General features: G+C 37.3%; 1 protein-coding gene across 1 annotated transcript; it reads right to left on the minus strand.

Moving 5' to 3' along the window:
* Nucleotides 1-4,913: 4,913 nt before the first annotated feature.
* LOC121380510 (multiple epidermal growth factor-like domains protein 11) lies at nucleotides 4,914-22,346 on the minus strand. The gene is made up of 5 exons (XM_041509732.1): nucleotides 22,325-22,346; nucleotides 20,670-20,795; nucleotides 11,811-11,954; nucleotides 10,889-11,000; nucleotides 4,914-5,945 (listed from the first exon to the last, which is right to left on the minus strand). The coding sequence occupies exons 1-5, from the start codon at nucleotides 22,344-22,346 to the stop codon at nucleotides 5,609-5,611; spliced, it is 741 nt and encodes a 246-aa protein (XP_041365666.1). The 3' UTR covers nucleotides 4,914-5,608.
* Nucleotides 22,347-25,999: the final 3,653 nt, after the last annotated feature.

Raw genomic sequence — 25,999 nt, forward strand, 5'->3', positions numbered from 1 at the left:
TATTTTTTTTTTTTATTTTAATTTTTTTTGCAACAAATAATTCGGGTCAGCAGTGATCACGTGATTCATTACGTTATTATAGAGAATCAATAATAATAATAAAACTTGAATACCAGTTATCATAACTCTATACTACTACACACCATTAATGCACATATTCTTAAATAGGTCCAATAAAAACAAGTTCAATCCACCCCTAAGTGTGAGAAAACTCAATATACATGCAATTGTACACCACTTGATATCTATATAAAATATATTTAAGCCAATTTCCTAACTTTCTGAACTAATTAATACCATATGATACATACTGTTTAATATAAGCGTCGGCGTTATAATGTGTTTAATACCAATAATACAAAGTTAACGACAATCATTAAAACATTACAAGCATGGCCTCATAATATTTGCATGACGTCAAACGTAAATACACAGCAATACAATAAACATGTGTACATAATAGCGTCATGTAAAGTTTGGTCTTAAGAAGTCTGCATCCATATAGTAAAATATTTTGCCAGAAATAAGTGTCTCAAGTTTACAAATTAGTTGTTTAAAAATACATTATGGTATTCTGCATATGTTAAGATTAGGCTAGTCGTTGGTTTCGCAGATATTTCACGGTAAACCTATATGTAACAATAATGTGTGAAGCAATATCCAGTACCTAAGGTATTGAAACCATGTTCGTGTTATATAAATGACAGATTACGAATTTGCCCATTTGTGTTGTAAATCTGCAGACAAGCAAAACAAACAAGCTCCCAAATGTTCCATGCATTCCTGAGATATATAGTATGCAACGGGACAGCGTGTGGTATTGTCTAGGGAGGTATGTTCAATTTTTGAAGGTTGCATTTTTTTTTTTTTTTCAAGTTAATAAAATTTTGGTCATATGTTCCCATGACCTACCTGAACTACAAATCCATTGGTAGAATTTTTTTTGCTGACCACTATCATGGCAGCCATCTTGAAAATTCAAAATGGCCGTCATTTTCATATAATTTCTTTTATATATATCCACTTCCATTTAACATAGAAAACATATGTATTGGGTCTATTTAACATATTATATTAGTGAATTCAAATATTTGTTTTAATTATTCATCTCACATGGCAACCATCTTTAAATTCAAATGGACGTCATTCCATTATTATATTTTTTTCTCTAACTTGACTCCCATTAAACATAGAAAAAACAATTTTGGTGTCAGTTTACATCTATGAGTTCAGATGATTATTCTGTAAAACGGAAAATTGTTGTCTGATCTTGACAACCATCTTGAAATTCAAAATGGCTACCACTATAATATATATATGGGTTTTTTTCAAATATCTCAACTCCCGGTTAACATGGAAGCATAATTTTTTGTCCATGTGCATTTCTGTATTCCATGCAACTCTATGGTTTTCATGTATAAATTCATTGAATCATAAAAACAATCTTGAAATTCAATATGGCCGCCATTTTAATACATTTATCTTATATCTCAACTCATGGAGAGCACATGGAGAAGCACAATTTTGTTGTCTAGACGTATATTTCAGTGGTCAGTGAATCTAATTCTTCAGATTTATAGTCATCCAATTATGGCAAACATCTTAAACTTCAAAATGGCAGCCATATCGAAATTCAAAATGGCCACCAAGGTAACCATTTGGCAAATAATGTTTCTCCTAGTTTACATATAAATGCAACTTTCGTGTTCATTAGTACATTTGTAGGTCAAATAATTATAATATGGAAATACTAATGACAAACTAATAAAATAAACAACAGTAAATTGTAATGCATGATGGCATATTAGGCATCTACTTCATCTGTAATAGTATGCATGTTGCAGCAGTCCTCGTCAGTTTCACGTCTGACACCAGTTGCATCTGATCAGTTGTATCACAGCCTCCGGTGCAGCCAGCCTGTTAACATAGCTCTACGATATCGTAAAACCGACGTAGGCGTTGGCACCTGTCACTGTCACGTCATGGCCTTTGAGAGCTCTACGATATTGTAGCGCTAAGTTAGCTTCGAAAATATGTAGAGTTGTAAGTGGAACTATCTAATGTCATCTTTTATAAATATTGTTCTGTGGTAAAGATACAGTACATCAATGGATTTAGGAGATGCGTGTGGTCACTGACAACATATCTGGCAGATATGCAGTGAACTTCTACATCAGACACAGACTGTTGGGTTCTGATCCTGGGAAGATTACACACATGAGCTCCAATACATAACTATAGGTACAGACGTAAATCACAACCAGATTAACATGGAAATAATTTATAATGAACTTGGTTCAGAAAGAACCTCAACATTAGAAGGCTTTCATGCACTAACTGGGTGTGACACAAAACGACAAATTGGTGGTAATGACAAACATATATATTATTGGATGTATTTGGGATATACCCACCAGCTATATTTGAAACTCTTACCCAGCTTGGAATTGATGATGAATCGTAAACAAAGGACAGTAAAAATATGAATATGTTACTGCATAGTGCTAAACTCAAGGCGCATTTGTACAACTGATGCAGTTATTTTGAGTGGAAAGAAGCCATCACCAATCCAAAGAGTGTAAACATTGCCACATATTTCTGGGACATCATACTCAAAGAGCACAACCACAAGAAAACATTTGAGCTCGAGATTCATGGTTGGGCCAAGGAGAATAATACATATTGGAGGTACAATCTGTACCAAAGGCTGTGACAGAACTGACGAGATGCAACTATGGTATATGTAAATATTCAGGTAGATAACCTGTAAGAACACAACCTGCAATGTACAGAACTCTACACGTGCTACTGGTGATGATTGCTGCAATGCACATGTCATTACAAAGTAGATACTCAATCAGGGGTTACATTTGAAATAAATTAGTTTGAGCTAATTTTCAGATGTGTAGGGCATTTGAAATTATTAAAAATTGGTTAATTTAAACAACATTTTATTAGCCAGATACTAAATGTTGTAGCCACTTTGTATACAAAATGTAGCAATTGTCCAACTGTGATTTACTGTTTACAATTGGTAAGTTCCTCTATTTCATTAGTTTACTATCTAAAACACGATCATCATTAGTAATGGAATATTTTAATTATTTCATGTCAAATGTATGTGGACTATGAGAACAATTATTTGGCCATTTTGAATTTCTATATGGCAGCCTTTTGAATTACAAGGCGGTTGCCATGACTGGACGATGGTTATAAAAATGTCACCAATTAATTCAATGACCCTATAAATGTGCATAGAATAATAAATTGTGCTTCTACGCCATCCGAGAGTTAAGATATACGAAAAATACACTCAAATGGTGCCCATTTTTAATCACAAGATGATTGTCATGATTAGAGGACTATAAAATGTCACCAATAAATTCATGACTACAGAAATGTATATAGACAAACAATATTGTGCTTTTATGTTAATCAGCAGTTGAGAGAATTGAAAAAAAATATATTAAACTGGTGGCCATTTTGAATTTCAAGATTACTGCCTATGTCAGACAAAAATTTTCCTTTTGTACAAATTCATTCACTGAGCTCATAAATGTAAAGATATATCCAAATTGTTGTTGTGGGTCAATTGAGAGGAAAGATCTATAAAAATATATTTAATTGACGGATAGTTTGAATTTCAAGATGGCGGGTTTGTCCAAATGGCTAAACAAAATGTCCTGAGCGAGTTCATTGACTTCAAATTTTTTTAAATTACCCTACTATGATGGCTATTTTGAATTTCTAGATCAATGCCATGATCAAATGACCGAAACAAATGCTACCAATGTATTTCTAATTCTGGATAGTCGTAAGAATAATACGAAATACATTTTACTAACTTAAGCAAAAAAAAAAAAAAAAAAAAAAAAAAAGAAGCACATTTGCATAACTCCCTGGACGAACACCTGGCCTGTTACACATTGTGAACCATTCTTATTTTGGTGTATAAACGTACGCTTATTTCACCACTTAGTACCATATAAGAAATGAAACGATTGATCAGAACAGATTACAATAGATGTTTAACGACACCCCAGCACGAAAAATGCATCGGCTATTGGCGGTCGAACTATGGTAAATGCAAAAAAAAACAAAGATCAAACGAAGGCCGTCTAACAAATAGCAGTCGGATAGTTTCTATGTATATATATTTTTTTCCTGGTAAAACATATGCTCCATCTACATACGACGGTGCGCTGCTCCTATCCTAGGGTATGCAACATGGTTCTATACCATACTTGTATGCGCTAGGTTTCAAAATTAAAGTGGTGCCAGCGTCTGATGAATGGCATAACGTTCTGTTTCTCCAGGATTATAGAGAGGCGCCCCTGGACTTGGAATCGCCAGTATACGTTTTTGATGGGGGCACCGAGACTGGAGGGCACGACGGTTGGGTTGGCCGGGGGGGGGGGGGGGGGGGGGGGGGGGGGGGGGGGGGGGGGGGGGGGGGGGGGGATACTCCACCGGAAGATGGTTAGGGCGGTAGGCGTAGGCGGTTTTGGCCGTGAGGGTTGTTAGGTTTGTCCGGGGGACTGCCCCTCCTCCCCCCCCCCCCCCTCCGGAACCTTCCCCGGTTTCGGCCACACCGAAGTCCCCAATACGATGGGTGCCCCTAAGTAAAACATATCCCCCTATTAACAAAACCTCCTGTGGCTGAAGCCTAACCTCCTAATCACCTGCCACCCCTATTTTGAGGGCTAATTAATATATTTAAAACATTTTTTTTTAAATATATTTATATTTAGGACTGCCCGATCTAAATTTGCGTTACAAATTGTTAGTTGTTTGCTGTATATTAAATATTGTTTGGGAAAATAACGCACAAAATTATTTATTGTAAAGTCCTTTTTCCCTGTTTGTTTAAATATCAAAATTGCCCCAGTAATTGTTCTGTCCCAGGTTGGACTACTGGCATCTGGTGGCCGAACCTGGGATAGACATGCTCGAAACCTTCGTGGTATAGGAGCATGTAAATACTTTATTGATTGATCTACATACGAATCCTTCACGTTATGTGTCCAATTAACACTACTTTTACATTTCCATTTTTCTTCACACATTTGTTTCGTTAACATTAATGTTTTCGGTTGCTTTGTGTTTTCATCATGTCTCATAATTCATGCACTCTTAGATATTAGTAGTGGCATAATTAAACATGATATTTAAATGATACAGCTTGTCTGTGATATTCCATAATGCTTTTGTAGATCATTAACACTTTAAGCTAATAGAAATGGCGATATAGCTTCCAGATTAAACCAGATTTGATCAACATCATTCAAATAGAAACATGATTGGTTTGCTATTTCACATAAGTTCGCCGAATGATGCATTGATTTTACAATGTTGACAATATTGTTAGAAAACATATTCCTCATGCCATACCATGAAATAGTAAAACCCTTATGTCACCCTTACACGTGTATATTTTCTTCAAAATAACTAAACATTATCAACATTACATAACAAAATGCATATGTATGCAATAGTGTATATGAGTACTCGTGTAATAGTATATAATTGCTTGTAGTCAGGACAGCATTAGGTGGAAATGTACAGATAAATGTTGCGAACAGATTTGCTAAACGAGAAAATACTGGCATTATATACCAGTTATTTTTTCATAGACATTCTGTGAAGTGGTATCTGTCGAAGTATCAAGTTTTTCATATTCATTCATTTGAATATCTTGCTCTGCATTAACGTAACCACTCTCGTTCTCTCCATCTTGTGAATTCTGATCACGTGACTGAGATGTTGTATTCTGGCTACCCTGTCGAGGAGGCTCCCCTGTGTTAGTCACAGATCCAGCTTCATTACTGAAATCAATTTTTTGTGCTCCACAATTTTCGTAATCTTCATCATGTACATGGTTCGCTTTCCACTTAGAACTGTCTCGTTCACACTGTCTAAGTTTCGCTTTAAGATGTGTAATATACCTGCAATCAATACATGTCCATTATTTAAATGTATGAGCTATTCAGTATATATATATATACAGAGAGAGAGAGAGAGAGAGAGAGAGAGAGAGAGAGAGAGAGAGAGAGAGAGAGAGAGAGAGAGAGAGAGAGAGAGAGATATGTAGATAGATAGATAGATAGATATGTAGATACATATATATATATATATATATATATATATATATATATATAGATATATATATATATATATATATATATATATATATATAATTCGTCGCGTGAGAGCTAAAAGGTCGTAAGTGGCAGATACGACCTAAAACGTCTTTTTGCATATTTGGAATCGCCATCCCCGATTACATATTGTCACAAAAAATCGTAGCTGTGTCCCTAATAGCATCGCGTATACTGAAGGATTTAAATGGTCGTAAGTGAATCACAGATACCAATTTGCACGAAAATAGACGTAAATCCTCCGATTTCCTTGCTGTTCATTGTGTGAACACGACTGGTCGTATGTGGTAGATACACCCATTTTAAATACAGTTCGTTATATAACTATGTCTGACATAGGTCGTATGTGCCAAATACGATCCATATGCATTCATTGTTATCGGTTTGTGATAGAAATTACAAATGCGAAGTACAATAGATCGTACATTATGTCAATATTTTGATGTGCTTCAATCCTAAAAATAATATAACTTTTGTCGTTGTGAGAGCCCGGTCTAATATGGGAAAACAATTGATACTGCATGCAACGAACCATTTGGCAACAGACAAGAATCGTGTCTGTATATATAAGTAGGAATTGCAGTAACATTAATGTTGGTATGGTTTGCAATTTTATGTGCACCATAATTATAATAATAAACATGTTTTGGTGAATTGTCTTGAAAAACAAATATCTATTTTGAAGTTTTTTTAATCGAAGCAAAGTTTCCAACATAATTTGTATCCGTAGAAACAATTTGAATTCATAATAATGTTGTAATGTGGCATATACGACCAAATTGCAAGCATAATTACACTGATTTTGGATGTATTTAATTGTATGTTACGGTGATCAAGTTCCGTCTGTCAGCTGCCTTTGAAGATCTATAGGATTGCCCTAATGTAGGCATTATAGATTAACAATATTGCACATACGAACGCAATTGTAAGTTATCCAGGACAAAGTCCAGTAACAGAAGATAGTGTAATCAGACGTACAGTGTAAAGGCGAATAAAGTGAATGTGGCCTCAACATAAACGACAGCAAGATCTATGAATTTTACAATTAACGAATATTTGCAACAGAATGTTGAACGCGAACATGACACAACACAGCACGCACAACAGAACATGATCATGACATATCACACAACAGGACCTGAATACGACATAGCTCACACAACAGGACATGAACATGACATAGCTCACACAACAGGACCTGAACATGACATAGCTCACACAAAAGGACATGAACATGGCATAGCTCACATAACAGGACCTGAACATGACATAGCTCACACAACAGGACATGAACATGACATAGCTCACATAACAGGACCTGAACATGATATATAGCATACACAACAGAACTTGGCACATCAATGACAACAAGACCTGAACATAACAGCAAAAAGCTAAACATGAGAAAATAATCACCATAGACAATGAACGAGACATAGCATTGGCGAAAGTTTATTTGTTTGTTTTGTTTAATGACATCACTAGAGCACATTGATTAATTAATCATCGGCTATTAGATGTCAAACATTTGGTAATTGTGACTCGTAGTCATCAGAGGAAACCCACTACATTTTTCCTAATGCAGCATGGCATCTTTTATATGCACTTCCCCACAGACAGGACAGCGCATACCACGGCCCTTATCCAGTCACTTGCGACAGAACCTGAACATGACATAGCACTCACAAGAACACCTGCGTATGACGTGGCACACACAAAAGAACCTGAACGTGGCATAGTACACACAAGATAACCTGAAAAACATGACAGAACACACATATAACATATCATGATCATGACGTAGCACACACAAAAGAACTTGAACATGACATATCACTCACAACAGACCCAGAAAATAATTTAGCACATGCAACAGAAACCGGAGGATTGATCACTTAATACTCAATAAAACACTGCACATAACATAGTCTGGATATATCACTGAACACACATCATACACAACCTGGAGAGATCTCTGAACACAGTAGAACCTGGAGAGACGACTGGACACACAACAGAACCTGGATGGATCACTGAACACACAATACAACTTGGAGAGATCACCTGACACACAACGGTATCTGGATAGATCACTGAACACACAATATAACCTGGAGAGACCACTGGACACATAACAGAACCCGGAGAGATCACCAAATGTACAAAAAAACCAGGAGTGTGCACTGAATTCACAACAGAACCCGGAGAGTACACCCAACACACAACATGACCAGGAAAGATTACTGGACACACAACAGAACCTGGAGAGATCAATGAACACACAACAGAACCTGGAGAGATCACTGGACACACAATAGAACTTGGAGATATCACTGGACACACAATAGAACTGTATGTAGATGTATTTTACATCTGGTCTCCTTGTACTTCATAGCATTCACTGCTATCATTGTTTTAACATCAGTCTTTCTTCAATGAACAAATTAATATGTTTTCAAAACACTGGCCATCATAACATGAAACTAAACATGAAAATGTGTCATATTTTAATCTACAGTTGCCACGACAATGTATTTTCATTTTTTATATGATAGACTAGTAGGCTAATTCATTTTGTACATGCATGCAGTCTGTCACCGATGTCAGCATAGTTCAGTAGTACAGGTAGATGCGTTGGGCTATACGATTGATTGCCCTAAGCGCACCCGTCAGCATTTATCTTATCCCAACCAGTGCCCAAGAATGGAACATTAAATACTGTGGTATGTACTATCCTGTCAGTGGGGAAGTGCATATAGATAATACATTGTCGCTGTGGTGGTTTCCTTTTGTATTTTATAGACCAACTATCGAAATACCCCACAAAGTGGACATCAGATAACCATGGTTTAAAAATGTCATGTGCTGATGTGTTATTAAATATGTATGTCCCTTCCATGCCTGTATCCAACTAGTCATCAAACCTTAACGACACTTTCATGTAGCCTATATTTCATATTGGGGGTGAGGTGGAGGGCACTGCTATATATATATAACGACCAACTGTATATAACGGTCACCTGCCGAGAACAACCACCATACATCCCTCCCAATGTATTTCCTTCTTTATATTACCTGTATATAACAGCCACTGTTCAATGCGGCCAGCGGCCACTATTTGTTGTACCACAATTAATGGTTGAACCTGCTATAACGGCAACACAATTATAACGACAACCTTGTTTTGTCCAATGGACACTTGAATTATCCATAACGGTCACATGACCTGTCCCAGTCACAATATAAAGTTATAGTTTTACTTAAGTTGAAACAAAGCACCATTAATAGTATTTGCATCTTATATCGGTATGATATGGTCGGTCATTTAATTTGGAAGGCGACATAGATATTAGTTATTAGTTGAAATAAGGCTGGCATTAAACTTACATATATATTCGACCGGGAATGTATTCCAAGGCAGTGGCGTAGGCAGAATTTTGTAGGGGGGGGGGGGGGGGGGAGGTCACCTGTGTAGTGGGATATGACACAGGAACCTTTTTAATGTTATTAATAGGCGAAAAGGTAAACATTTCCCGGGATTGGGGGGGGGCATGGCCCCCTGCCCCCCCCCCTCCCCTCCCCCGGCTACGCCAACGTTCCAAGGTGTGTGATTGCAGCTAGCCAGACAAGAAATTTCGACGGTATGCCAGGATGTGTGTTCAGCCATTACACATTGACAAACTGGCCCTTTTATTAATGTATAATTAGTTCTTACCTGCAACCTTTCGCGTGTCGTGCATTAATTTAATAGGCAACCAAATTCAGTGGAAAGCAATCAACGATAAACGTTTTCTTCCAAAAGTGTTTAATATAGTTACTTTCAACAAAACGTATTAAATTTATTTTCTTTGAGTAACATTTTTGTATTTAGTAAAAAAAAAAATTATCTCTATTTTATATTTTTGTGACGACTGTTAATACTTTATGCATTCCAGTTTAGTAATGCTTTTTATAGTATATTATTTTATATGCATTTGTCTTTACCTGTATATAACAGTCACCTGTCCATAACGGCCACTTTTGCCTGATGTCATGAGTGGCAGTTATATACAGGTAGGACTATATACACATTGCATCAAAGGTTTTCTGACAGCTAATTATAGATATATATATATATGTATATATATATATATATATATATATATATATATATATATATATATATATATATATATATATGTGTGTGTGTGTGTGTGTGTGTGTGTGTGTGTGTGCGTGCGTGCGTGTGTATGTGTGTGCGTGTTAAAGTAGCTGTCAGAAAACCTTTGCAATGTGTATATATGTATTCAGTATATTCAAATCCAATGAGAAAACATCTAAACTATTTCTTAGCCAAAAATGGTAGTTAAATAGCCCTTAAATAGCAATCAGTTAGTTTGAACATGATGGTTATAACTTTGTTAAGTGTGTCTTCTATCCCGATATTAAATAAACATTATGTAGTTATATTAACAAACATATATTGATTAAAATAATGTATTAAGTAGTTGTTAAACCTGAATAATTTGTCTTCCCATCATTTTAGAGCTTTTTCACCAAACACAAATATATGTTTTAAAACATGCGAGTTTATTGGCAATAGCCGTCGTCAACTGCATGTAGCATTCTACAAAGGTGTAGTGGTTTGGTTTTGAAGACCAAATGTCATGTGATCTTTTTTTTTTTCAATTCAGTGATTTTGGAATGTGTAATTGAAAAGTATTGTTCAACATTTTCAGCTATATACCTACCAAACAAGCACACCGGTGAGCACAATACATAAAGCTATGGACGCTCCTGCTACAATAGCCAGGGCAGTGACAGTGACATCATTATCCTTGTTATCTTGTATATCTGATGCAACTGGAATATGAAAAATAACGTAAGGATTGAAAGAAATAAGAGAACACACACATGATAGCAAGAATAAATGAATGTAACAACTACAGTGCCAGTTAGGTAACCTTATTCCTGACATTCAGTGCTATATTTGTTACATTCAGTCACACATAATATATTTGTTTTATACAGACAAGGCTACACTAATGATTAATTCAAGTTGATCAACAATGTCATGTGTTACCTCATTTGTTTTCGATCAGTATAATACATTTTCAAATAGAAAACATCATATTCTGTATACAAAAGTTGGATATTAGTTAGGTAATTAGGTTTCCTACCCCAAAAAAGAAGAAAAAAAAAGGACTAACAAAAAACAAAACAAAAAACAAATTGAGAGTACAAAAAACAAACAAAATATACTAGGTGGTTATCAATTTAAATATTTTGAAATTGGACATTGCATTTCATGTACTTTGACATATTTTAAACAGTAGTCCTCTTACTATGAACTATCGAAACAACAAATGTATCTATTAATTTCCTACATTTTAGGGTACGTAATTATATCCTTCGTACCCTCTGACAGAAACCCTGATAATGCATTTTGTTTGTAAAGAAAAACACATCACCCCAAAATATTTGTGATGTGCGTTTGTAATATGCAGTCAAAATAAATAGGACAAAATAACTTGTTATAAGGTATGTTTTGTTAGATGCAAACAATATCAGATGTGATGCCCAATTTTCTGATTTCTGTCTGCTTAAATTGATGTCTATATTTATTGGAGTGGCATTTGAAATTTGACACAATGTATACATGTATTCACATACGTTTTTCTGCACAGCCTGTCTCCGGTTTGGTAAACCCAACAACACATCCACCAAGACAAGATCCAGTCAGACGATCACATTGTTTGCCTTTGCAGTTACCACAAGTCTGATTACAGTTGTCTCCATATTTTCCAACAATACATTCTGTGTAAGAGATCATTTTGTAAAATGCTTCCGATTACAAATTCGGATGTTTTCAACAATGCACTCATATACATTGTAAACATACAATTTCCAATTAATCTTCTCTCGGAGTAAAGTGGCATCTTGACGTTGTGTATAATTTTAGTGCGGGACGTAGGCCAGTGGTAAAGCGTCCGTTCGATGCCCGGTCGGTCTGGCATCGATCCCCGTCGGTGGGCCCATTGGACTATTTCTCATTCCAGCCAGTGCACCACGACTGGTATATCAAAGGTCGTGGTATGTACTACCCTGTCTGTGGCATGGTGCATATAAAAGATCCCTTGCTGCTAATCAAAAAGAGTAGCACATGAAGTGGCGACAGCGGGTTTCCTATCTCAATATATGTGTGGTCCTTATGCCATATTACCGTAAATAAATTGTGTTGAGTGCGTCTTTAAATAAAATACTTCTTTCTTTCTTTCTTTTTTGTTGGAGCTGAACCATCCCTTAATTGGGATGGTGATACGAAAGTGTGTCTTTTTATCCATTGCCATTTTGTATTTTATTGTATTGTATTTTGTTGGGTGCTAAGCCATGTTGGTATCAGGGATAATGAAAAGGCAGATTCTGCTGCCAAGTCTGCTTTGGATTTGCCTCATGCCAGGGTTGGTATACCCTATAGTGATTTCAAACACAGTATCAAACAATTTATCTTTTCGACGTGGCAACATGATTGGGAACGTGCGGTTGCGAACAAGCTTCAATCTATCAAGCCAGTCTTGGGAGAATGGCAGTCCTCCTATAGACAGTGCAGGAAGGATGAAATAGTCTTGTGTCCTGCTCGCATCGATCATACATATATGACCCATTCATTTATCTTAAAGAAAGGTATCTGTCACGGTACATGCTCTTAAATTTGTTTCGCCTGTGGCGATTTTAATTGTGTTAGAGGGCCGTGTGCAGTTTATTGCCCGTAGCCCAGGTGGGCCACTTGTTACGTAATACTTCGCACGATCGGACATTCCAATATGCACTTAGTCCAGCTGCGGAGGCCATGTGGCGAGTAGTTACGTAATACCTCTGCGAGTGCGGTTTTTGCAACCGTGATGGCGACGACTGGCGTCAGTAAGTCTGACGATCAGAGAGAAATATTCCGACTCTAGAGATGTAGAATATGAGATGATAGGGGAGGTACCGCCTTGTTCCCCCAGGCCAATTCTGATTTATAATAAATAGCTAGAATTTAGAGATATCTAGGAGAACGAATTAGGAAGCTTCCTGGGAACGTTAGTCCGTTTGGACTTTGGTAAATATCATTTCTGCTCTGTGTATAACCTTGATGTGATTGATGTGACTTAAATATTTTAATACTGTATTATTCCGATATTCTTTAGACAGTGTCTTCGGTCATCTGACGAAGTAAATCGTAGACTTCTTGTTCTAACATTATATGAGTATTTGGTAATATAAAGCTTAGCCAGTCATCCTAGAAGACCCTAGGTAAACTGTAGGTTATTGTCTTTATTGTGATAGGTACCAGTATTAATTTTGTGTTACAGATTACTGAAAGAGTAGTTAAGGGTTAATTAAAAATTAACCCGTTAGGAATAGAGCTGTAATTCCTTTATTAATTAAGTTCCCCAAGAAGCGTTCTAAATTATCACACGTTACTGAACGAGTAGTAAGGGTTAATTATAAATTGACCAGTTAGGAATGGTGTTGTAATTCCTTTATTAATTAACTTCTCCTGTAAGCGTTTCTCAATTATCACACGTGTGGGTGTGGTGTAACGGTGAAGTGATTCGCATATTGTGTAACTAGACACCTAGAGATTAACTAATTAAGTGATCAGTTCTGGGTTGTTATTATTGCTGTTATTAATTTACTACTACGGCTGTACATTTGTCAGCGTAGATTGATACAGATTCCAAAGTGTAGTGTGTTTTTGTTGTGTTTCTAGAGAACTAACGTGCTATAAATATATATACTTTATATAAGATCGTATCTCTGATCATACCTAGAGACGAGCCATACTAGGGTTAACAGCCTGTTACAGAGAGATCTAAAAGATATACAAGTAGGAGAGACATTTTGATAATCGAGTTTTATTCGGTTACGGGAATTATAGAATCCCCGTGACAGGAGTAGAAAATTGGGGGCTCGTCCGGGATCTGAAACGGGACATGCATATTTAAAAAAGTATTGTTTGTAAATGGGGGCTTTATAAATTAATGTTACAAATTTACCAGAAGTAGCACGTTGTTCACTAGAAAATTAATTAATAATAAGTGCGTCATATCTAAACATGGATAAGAATTTGCTGGATAGGCCTACGCTCAGTGTAGTGGAGATTAAGCGAGCACGAAAGGCCGAGTTAGTTGAAATCGCGGGTGAGCGAGAAATTGATTTAACATCAGCTAAAACCTTAGGAGATATAAGGACAATTATTATCCAGGAAGTTTTTGGTGATAGTCCTGTTATGGAAGACAGTGAGATTGTTCCAGAGATAGAAATAAATGAGTTAAGTGTGGGACAACAATTAGCTTTTAAAAAGCTTGAGTACGAAAGAGAAGAACGTGCATTAGATAAAGAGAGAGATAGAGAAGATAGAGAGAGAGATAGAGAAGATAGAGAGAGAGATAGAGAGAGAGAGAGAGAGAAAGAGAAGATAGAGATAGAGAAAAAGAAGATAGGGATAGAGAGAGAGAGAGAGAAAGAGAAGAGAGAGATAGAGAAGATAGCCATAGAGATAGAGAGAAAGAAGATAGGGATAGAGAAGATAGAGAGAGGGATAGAGAGAGAGAGAGAGAGAAAGAGAAGAGAGGGATAGAGAATTCCAGTTAGAAAAATTAAAAGTGGAACATGAGTTAAAGTTGAATACTGAAGAAGTTAGACGTGAGGCAGGAAATGGTTTTAACATGTCGCAGGCTTATAGATCAGTGCCTGTATTTGACGATCAGGAGGTAGACATGTTCTTTCAACTTTTTGAACGGGCCGCTAAGCAGCTAAATTGGCCGCAGTCTAAGTGGACATTGTTAGCCGTGTCTAAGTTTAAGGGGAAGGCTAGTATAGCTTATAATTCAATGAGTGATGAGCGAGCAAGTCAGTACGACCTAGTTAAGTCTGCAGTGTTGAGGGCTTATGAATTACGACCTGAGGATTATCGTTTACGGTATAGCGAGTTGAGAAAAACGCAGGGTCAGTCTTATAGTGAGTTTGTGGCTAAGAAGGCAGGGATGTTTGATAAATGGGTGGTGTCTCATCAGGTAGAGTCATATACCGAGTTACGGGAGTTGTTGATCTTACAGGACATTAAAAATGGATTACCAGTTAGCTTACGTATTCATTTAGAGGATCGTGATGTCAAAAAGATAGAGGAGGCAGGCATAGTGGCAGATGATTACGTGTTAATATACAAAGCTCAGGCAGTACCGGGTAGCTCTTTACAACAGGGTGATAAGAAGAAATTTCAGCCAGGTTTTTCCCGGGAAAGTAACTATCGGGGAGAGTCATCTAGCTGGTCAGCTAGTCAGGCAAGGAATGCACCTGGTGGGCAAAGTAAGGATAGACCTGCATTATCAGCCAATGCACGAACTTTTCGTCCACATTGCAGTTACTGTAAAAAGGATAACCATCTTATCGGGGACTGTTTTAAAAGAAAACGCGATAATGCGCAAGTGGTCGGTTTAGTGAGGTCAGCTCCGTTAGCGAGAGAGTTAATGGTTAGTCCCATGACAGAGAAAGTAAACCCGTATGTGTCCACTGGTATGGTTTGTGATGTGAAACAAGAATTGAGTCCTAAGGCTATATCAATCTATAGAGATACCGGGTGTAGTCAGAGTTTGATCACGCAAGAGTGTTTAGCTGGTATTGAAAATTCAGACATAGGACGTAGTTTGGTTTTAACCTCGGTTACGGGAGAAAATATGGTTGTCAGGTTACATAAGGTTTTCTTGTGTTCGAAGTTTGTGACGGGACCAGTCATTATGGGTGTTGTGAAGGACTTGCCTGTTAAAAACATAGGAGTTTTGTTGGGAAATGATTTGACTAGTCAGTGTTGTCAGCCGAAATGTGACCAACTGTTAATTAAAGACAGCACGTTACCAATAGAAGAGTGTGAGGTTGATGAGATTAAATATCCTGCGTGTGTAATGACTAGGGATATGACCAGTAGGTTAGCACAAGACGCAGAGGATATTTGTGATTTGTCTGATACGTGTGTGAGCCATGAAATTGGAGTGGATGAGGTTATCAGTAAAATTGTAGACAAGTCAACTGAGGAATTAAATGTGGTGGAACCTGTTGATCTCCCGCAGCGGGGAATTGAACCAGTTGTCTTTGATAGAGGGGATTTACCTTGTAATAGACAAGAGTTAGTTCTAGAGCAGGGGGCTGATCCAAAATTGTTGGCAGTTCGCACTACATTGTTAACTGAGAGAGTATTGATGAATAAAAGAGTTAGGGATAGAGGTTGCCGGCGACCGAACTAGCTAGGAAGCAACTGAGCCATGCTCAGAGCAAAATAAAATCAGTGTTTGATAGGAAGGCTAGGAGTCGGGAATTTAAACCAGGGGATAAGGTGCTGCTGTACCTTCCCATTAAACGGGGTTCTGTGCAGAACAGGTATTTCGGGCCCTATGTTGTGCACAAACGGGTTAATGAGACAGGGTATGTGATAAACACTCCTGATAGGGTTAGGAAACGTAGGTATTGTCACATCAATTTGCTAAAAGGTTATTTTGACAGACTGCCGATAGTTCCAGAGAGACCGGTCCAAATTGATTGACACTCAATTTCCTGTGATGACGTCAAGACTGCGGAGATCAAGTTGGCCAACGGCCAGATTCTAGCAGACTTGAACCCCCAGCGAGCAAAGCTGACTACATTGATACAAGACAATGTTTCCATTTGTCGGAACCTTCCAACGGTTACCAATACCTTAAGCCAAGATGTGCGCTTGGAACCCAACGCTACACCGATTCGACAGCATGCCTATCGGAGAAAACCTGGAAAACGTGCGACGCTGAAAAGGAAGGAAACGAAGTTCCATTGGTCAGGTGAATGCGAGAAGTCATTCGACCGTATCAAGCAGATGCGCTACTCGTCTCCCGTGATGGCAGCACGAGACTACCGAATGCCGTTCAAGCTAGCTGTGGGTGCCAGTGACGTGGGTGCTGGAGCTGTGCTGTTCCCAGAAGACGAAGAGGGACTGGACCATCCTAATGAAAGCCTCCAACCAGAGAGTTTTGAGATGGAGTCTTCTTCTGCAGGAATTCCCAATTACCATTGGACATATCAAGGGCACATCCAGTGTAATCGCTGATGCCCTGTCCCGAAGTTCAACGTTATGATAATGTGTTGACATTCTGTATTTCTGTTTTGTTTATATATTTTTTATTTGTATACCAGGGACTCAGAGACTCAGTGTGATTACTGGTAGTCACCTTATTATTACATGTGTTATAAATGCCCGTATGCGTCGGTTAACGCACCCCTTTGTTTTAATGTAGTATATTTCCCTATTCCTAGAGTAGAGGAAATATCCTTTTTAAGGTGGGGGTGTGTCACGGTACATGCACTTAAATTTGTTTCGCCTGTGGCGATTTTAATTGTGTTAGAGGGCCGTGTGCAGTTTATTGCCCGTAGCCCAGGTGGGCCACTTGTTACGTAATACTTCGCACGATCGGACATTCCAATATGCACTTAGTCCAGCTGCGGAGGCCATGTGGCGAGTAGTTACGTAATACCTCTGCGAGTGCGGTTTTTGCAACCGTGATGGCGACGACTGGCGTCAGTAAGTCTGACGATCAGAGAGAAATATTCCGACTCTAGAGATGTAGAATATGAGATGATAGGGGGAGGTACCGCCTTGTTCCCCCAGGCCAATTCTGATTTATAATAAATAGCTAGAATTTAGAGATATCTAGGAGAACGAATTAGGAAGCTTCCTGGGAACGTTAGTCCGTTTGGACTTTGGTAAATATCATTTCTGCTCTGTGTATAACCTTGATGTGATTGATGTGACTTAAATATTTTAATACTGTATTATACCAATATTCTTTAGACAGTGTCTTCGGTCATCTGACGAAGTAAATCGTAGACTTCTTGTTCTAACATTATATGAGTATTTGGTAATATAAAGCTTAGCCAGTCATCCTAGAAGACCCTAGGTAAACTGTAGGTTATTGTCTTTATTGTGATAGGTACCAGTATTAATTTTGTGTTACAGATTACTGAAAGAGTAGTTAAGGGTTAATTAAAAATTAACCCGTTAGGAATAGAGCTGTAATTCCTTTATTAATTAAGTTCCCCAAGAAGCGTTCTAAATTATCACACGTTACTGAACGAGTAGTAAGGGTTAATTATAAATTGACCAGTTAGGAATGGTTTTGTAATTCCTTTATTAATTAACTTCTCCTGTAAGCGTTTCTCAATTATCACACGTGTGGGTGTGGTGTAACGGTGAAGTGATTCGCATATTGTGTAACTAGACACCTAGAGATTAACTAATTAAGTGATCAGTTCTGGGTTGTTATTATTGCTGTTATTAATTTACTACTACGGCTGTACATTTGTCAGCGTAGATTAATACAGATTCCAAAGTGTATTGTGTTTTTGTTGTGTTTCTAGAGAACTAACGTGCTATAAATATATATACTTTATATAAGATCGTATCTCTGATCATACCTAGAGACGAGCCATGCTATGGTTAACAGCCTGTTACAGAGAGATCTAAAAGATATACAAGTAGGAGAGACATTTTGATAATCGTGTTTTATTCGGTTACGGGAATTATAGAATCCCCGTGACAGTATCCCACCTTAGTATATGCACTGTCAGTGTTCTCTGTCGGTGCGCCACATTTTGGTGGAGTGTAAGTATTGGAAAGAAACTCGAAAAAGTATATTTGTTCAGAGAAATGTTATGGAATCATTTCGATTCCATCCAGAACTTTTATTACATTTTGTACGTGATACTGACTTTTATTGTAGTGTTTTAATTTAGTGTTGAATGTTTATATTGATGTTGATCATCACATTGGTTTTGCATTTACCATAGTTTGACACCCAATAGCCGATGTATTTTTCGTGCTGGGGTGTCGTTAAACATTAATTAATTCACTAATTCATTCATTCATGGGGTTTTTTGTGTATAATTTTATGTTAACATTATTTCTTATATTGGATTGTTTTTGCTAACTATGGAACGGTCCATAGCCTTGACAAGCAATATCAAAATACGCGAAATAAACATATGTTTCTTTCTTTCTTTTTTATGTACTTATCATTGCGTCTTGATGCCTAACTTTGAACTGTAGCCTGGAAGAATGAAAACAGAAATGACTTTCTTTCTATAAGCATGAATAGATGTATACCAGTTTTGGTTGAATAAAAATGTGACTAATATGATAATATTTACCTTCATACATTACAGATATATCACTTGTGGTCATAAAACAGTACTCTATTATTATCTTAATGTGACTGGTGAATGAATGAATGTTTGAATGTATGAGTTTAATAAAAAAAAAAAGGAAAAAAAAAGCAGGCTTGGCTGCTGAATCTGCCTTTTCATTACTGCTGATGCCAAAATGTCTAGACACCCAACAATATGCAATATATTTATTGGCACTGGATATAAAGACACACGTTCGTATCGCCATCCCAATTAAGTGATCATCCAGCATCATACTACGTAAAGCTTGGAGACACGAATCTGTAAAGACGATAGATTTGGATGAAATAGAATCCTTTATTCCTTCCAAGTCTTTAATGACTGCCAAAACGTCTGCACTAAAGACTGAACCCAAGTCAGGCAAGTATCGTGTCTGATGGAAAAACTGTAGCACAAGCCACATAATTTCCATCCCATGATCCATCTGTGTAAACAGGAATGTAATCACGGTACTTGTCTTGAATTTCCATGCAAATTTGTTTGTAGACAAGAGCATCTGTACGATCATTCTTCAGATGCGAAAGATCAAAAAACTATTTTTGGTGGTGTAATACATCAATGTGGTAAAACAAAATATGAAGGAATTTCCAGTATCAGTTAAATCAATGTTGTAAATCGACAACCCCCCCCCCCCCCCCCCACACACACACACATAATACGAAAACCACAGACATGATTAGACTAAGAACACTTTATGTCATAGTGCAGACTCATTACTATTACTACCGTTATTACTTACCAGATGGACTGTCTGATAAGATGCATTGATAACAATGATACTGTTAAAACAGTGATTGCTTGTACTTAGTTTGCTTCTCTGTTCCTTCAGTTAATTCAGTTCTTTTTTGACCAATGTTTTTTTTTTTTTTTTTTAACTTTATTAACTGATTGATTGATTTACTCAATATTGTAATCTCCACTGTTGCACAATTTAACCTTTATAATTAGGAGAGGGCCTCGTAAGTTGGATAACTTGTGCCCAATAATTTTGTAGATATTATTACATTATATGCAATACAAATATGTTTCAAATCAATGTGCGACACAATATAACCATATTAAAAATGTTACAAGTGCGTCGTTAATTAAAACTAATACAAAATGTGTTGTACATGTATTACAAATGGGGAGAACCAGTATATTCAAGTGTCAGTCCATGGAACATATTTCAACAGACAGTTTGTATTTTTCCGTTGTGCTTGCAACAACCCAATACACGACGAAATGCACTGTATTCGATACTGCAAGATATGATACACTGTAACAGTAGTGGATACCTACCTGTACATGTCGGTTGAGCCCATCCTGTTTGACATAGACAACTTCCGTCCTGGTTATTACACGAAGATTCACTACAGTGTCCACATTGTTTGCGGCAAGAGGGACTCCATACTCCATTGACACAAGCTAGAATAATATAATAAACTCTGTGTATTATGAATTGATAAACCTCAAATTTGAACATTAAACATTGCAATTTTGAAAATATAATTGTGACCTAAAGTAACATAACACCATTCTACATGATACTGTTCTGTTTGGAGATATTTTGTAGTACTTTGTGTTTATATATATATATATATATATATATACAGTCAATCTGTGATACCAGTCATTACGCGTAATGCCTAAACAAATCAGTCATTTCAAGAAGTGCCTGTGACCACCAGGCAATGCGCAAAATGACTGAACATTCCAGGATTTCACGAAATGACTGAAAATCATGGCCAGCCATTACACAAAATGACTAACGTGATTCAAGTGTTATTGTTCACACTTGTATATAGGCTTTTGGTCTTAAATATTGATAAAATGACATTTTAAGATCAAGCAAAAATAAGTGTATTGATTATACGATTTAAAATATTACTTAATATTAATGATTTATTATTATACAATAACCTAATATTCAACTGTTGCTATTGTTTCAGATTAAAGAATATTATAGAAAATATGCTTAATAATACTTGAATATTATGAACAAAAGGTTCTGGTAAATAATGCGTCTCTGGTTTATTCTTAAACAAACAGCACAACATCTGCTATATTATTGATGTCTTGTTATCGAGGAGCTTCTTTTCATCCCTGATTAGCTCTGAGCGTATGGTCATGATGAGTAGACTGGAGCTAACAAGTGCACAGGTGGGAGACAAGGTAGCTGTACCTGTCCCTCTTGTGGATAGGGGCCACGGTGACCCACGAAATATTCTCGGAATAATCATAGACCGTGATGAGAAAGATATGTACGCAATTTGTGTGAAAGCAGGGATTATAAAAGGGACGTTTACACGCAATCAGTTTGATTATTGGCCACAGCGTTTACTTACTAATACTGATGTAAACCGTACAAAGCCAGTGACCTTACGCCAAGCTGTTAATCACGAGTCCAACTGTGGTGGACAGGGATATGCTAGGTGTAACTGTGCTGGTCTTAAAAGATGCGAGTCCAATCGATGCAAATGTTTCAAAACCAAAATTCAATGTTCCAGCCGCTGTCATGATAGCCTTGTGTGCAAAAACAAGTGACCTTTCTATGCCAATATGTTACTTTCATGATTTGACACGGACTACTTGGTAACATTCAACTTCATCTTCATGTACAACTTCTGAAATGATTTGATTTGAGTTTTAAAAAAGCGTTACATTAGGAATTAAGTGGTGTGGTATTATAGATAGTACTTTAGTCATTCTGCATAATGGCTGACCATGATTTTCAGTCATTTCAAGAAATGCCTGGAATTTCCAGTCATTTCGCGTATTGCCTGGTGGTCACAGGCACTTCGCGAAATGACAGATTTGTATAGGCATTAAGCATAATGACTGGTTTCACAGATTGACTGTAATATATAAACCAGATGCAATATATATATATATATATATATATATATATATATATATATATATATATATATATATATATATATATACAGCCAAACCTGCCTTCGCGGCCACCTCCATATCGCGGCCACCTGCCCATGGCGGCCACCCTGAGGTCCCCCCCCAATGAATTTTACTATATATTTTACCTCTATATGGCAACCACCTGCTCAACGCGGCCAGCGGCCACACTTTTGTCATATAAAAGCGAAAATAAACCTGCTATCGCGGCCACAATTGTTTTTTAGTGCAAGTTATAAAGAAATGTCGGCAATCGTAAAAAAAAAACGTTAGATGTTTTTGTTGATATAATCAACTGGCTTGATAAACAGCGGTCCTTTAAATGTCGTCAGTTGCTTAGCTGTGTTCGTTAATTAACAAGTGTTTTTAATCTAGATTAACGGTGCGATGTACTAGTCATCGGCGGTGGTCATTAAACGCAGTTTATAAGAGGGTATCTCGTCAAAAACAACTGGAGTTAAACGTGTCAACTCTAGAAGGAATTAAATACTGCTGCAGTTTATTTCTGATATTTATTTTCAAAATGCCACCTAAACACAGTAAGCCGATCGCGTTAACGTTGGAACAGTGTGTCAAACATGCGAGTTGAAAATACGTGCAAACAAAGCAAGATACGTGACTTCTTTAGCAAGTGAACATTAAAGGATAATCAGTGACTTTAATGCGCAGAACAGTGCTCCATTATTCTGTTGTTTGTTAAATATTCTCTTTTTCACTTAATAAAATTTCATATAGATGATCATTTTTTGTATTGTTTTTAATTACGTTTTTGCACATGTATATGGCTCCTTAATAGTTCTGTTGCAACATACGTGTAATTGTTTTTAAAAATTCGGACTTATATATGACCTGCATACGGCGGCCACCTCTCTATGGCGGCCACTTTTGTCATGTCCCACGAGTGCCCGCCATAGACAGGTTCGACTGTATATATATATATATATATATATATATATATATACACACACACATTGCATCTGGTTTATCGAGAGAAAACGTAGCATGTCGTTTTGCTGAGTTGTTCTCTTGAGCTGTGAAAATGTTTTAATACTCTCATATAAGAGATGCACTTTGGATCTCCACGTACTTAGTGTGAGCGTTCAGCAAATCTGGAATAATGGGCATTTTTATCATGTGGTATAGACCACTATATCAGCGCCTTTCACTCCACTTTTGAAAATATATTATGAGAGATAAGGAGATGAACAAGTAGACAAAGGATCACTCAAGGGTCATAGTGTTGTTTAGACCTTAAACATTGGACTTTACTGATAACGCATACGTGCATGTACATTGTGGTGGCGTCCATCCAGTCTGACACTCACAACTTGCATTCTGTTTGTTACAAACACTTCCTGTTTTGCAATGATTACACGTTTGATTGCAATATTGACCCCAATATTCAGCAGCACAAACTGAAAATAAGGTTTTGAAATCGCAGATTGATACATGTTTATGTGCATTAAACATTGGACTGAAATGATGTTTAAGAGGATATAATGTATCACCATTCCGTCTAGATGTGACATACATTTGAATACATGTTTGTGTGTGTATTTGCATGTTAAAATAAACCAACTGAGATGTTTGAGTTAATTGTTCCTAAACATTTACATTTTCACCCACAAAATCAGAGACCGATGTCATTTTAACTCATTTTAAGTGCATCCAGGCAAATATACTACTGAGGAACATTATTAGCTCGTCGTTTGCAATGATGTTTAGATATGACTGACATCAGGTTTTACATAAATATAAACATATGTCTTTACCTGAATAATATGAATATTACGGCTACATTTATTATCGTCATATATGTTTGATGATATATATTTTTTAAAATGACCAGTTTGAAATCCAAAATATGGGAAGTAACTCTTTAACAGTAGTGGATACCTACCTGTACAATACGGAGGAGCCCACCCAGTCTGACACTGACAACGCCCAGTCTGTTTGTCAGAGGATGATATTTTACAATGACCACATTGGTTACTACAAGTCTGACCCCATAGTCCATCGACATAGGCTGAGAAACGACACCTTGTCATATATAACGGTATGGCTATTTGGTGTGTAATGCATGGTTATTTCTGCATTATGGTGAGAGAGAGAGAGAGAGAGAGAGAGAGAGAGAGAGAGAGAGAGAGAGAGAGAGAGAGAGAGAGAGAGAGAGAGAGAGAGAGAGAGAGAGATGCTTATATTCCACCAACATGTGGCATACGGTACCGTCAGGAAGGAAGGAAGGAAATGTTCTATTTAACGACATATGGTTAAGGACCACACATATATTTAGAGAGGAAATCTGCTGTTGCCACTTCATGGGCTACTCTTTTCGATTAGCAGCAAGGAACCTTTTATATGCACTATCCCACATACAAGATAGTACATACCACGGACTGTGTTACACCAGTTGTGGAGTACTGGCTGGAACGTCCACCGACGGGGATCGATTCTAGACTGACCGCGCATCGAGCGAACGCTTTACCACTGGGCTACGTCCCGCCCCACGGTACCGTCACAGTACACCGACAGTGGTCACACTGGTGTGGAGGATCCTTCTTCAAGATAAATGAATGGGTCAGGTATGTATGAGCAATGCGATTTCATCCTTACTGCACTGACTATAGGAGAACTGCCACTCTCTCAAGACTGGCTTGATAGCATGAAGCTTGATTGCAACCGCGCCATCCCAATAATTTGTTGATACTATGTTTAAAGTCAGTATACGGCACAGCAACTCTGGCATGAGACAAATCCAAAGCAGACTTGGTAGCTACATCTGTCTTTTCATTACCCAAAATGCGAGAGAAAGAGATGAAACCCTACTAATAACGAAATAAAGGATATTTTAAATGCACTTTCCCAATCACAATCAGTACACACTTTGGCATACCAGTCTTGGTGCACTTGTTGAGATGACAAAACAGTGCGATGTTTTATGCAACGCATCACACCTCAGACGATCTCTCACTAACTAAACTAAATATTTCCCGACAAGCTGGAAAACTTATTACTTTTTCTATACATTATATGGCACAAATGTGTGCATACATTCATTGTAGGTGAAAATAACATTGGTTGGAATCTGTATGCCGCTTACCAATTTATTCCATGATCAATAGATTTAACTACAGTATAACCTCGATTTAACGCCAACCAATGTTCCAAAATAATTGAAATAATGAATCTAATGCACCCCTCTGTCACGTGATCACTGTAGCGGCTGTTCTTTCTATACCGAGTGTTGATTGGACACAAACGCCGCGCCTGCCTAAACAATTCTAGCACTTACATCCGTTAATTGCTACACAATAAACAAAAACAGATTCAGTGTGTACTGCCAGTGTACAACGGAGTTAGGATTTCCCCATTCAACAGATCAGACCAGACCATTGGCGGCAAAATCGAGGGAATTATAATGGCTAAATGGAGTTCGGTTCAAAAACGTCGTTGGCGGATGGCGGATACCGAGGGTGGCGTTATATCGAGGGAAATAAACATGAATGAAAACGGTACTTTAAAGAAAGTTGGCGGTATGCGAGGTTGGCGTTAAATCGGGGGGGGGGGGGGGGGGGGGGGGGGGCAATAAATCGAGGGTACACTGTAATTCAATAGCCAATGATTAATAATTCGATGTACTCAAACAAAACAAACTTGATATCTCATCTGGATACATATTTTAGTTTTTTAAAATAGCATGTTCTCTCGAATTA

This window comes from Gigantopelta aegis, chromosome 1, assembly GCF_016097555.1.
Source record: "Gigantopelta aegis isolate Gae_Host chromosome 1, Gae_host_genome, whole genome shotgun sequence".
Classification (NCBI taxonomy): domain Eukaryota; kingdom Metazoa; phylum Mollusca; class Gastropoda; order Neomphalida; family Peltospiridae; genus Gigantopelta; species Gigantopelta aegis.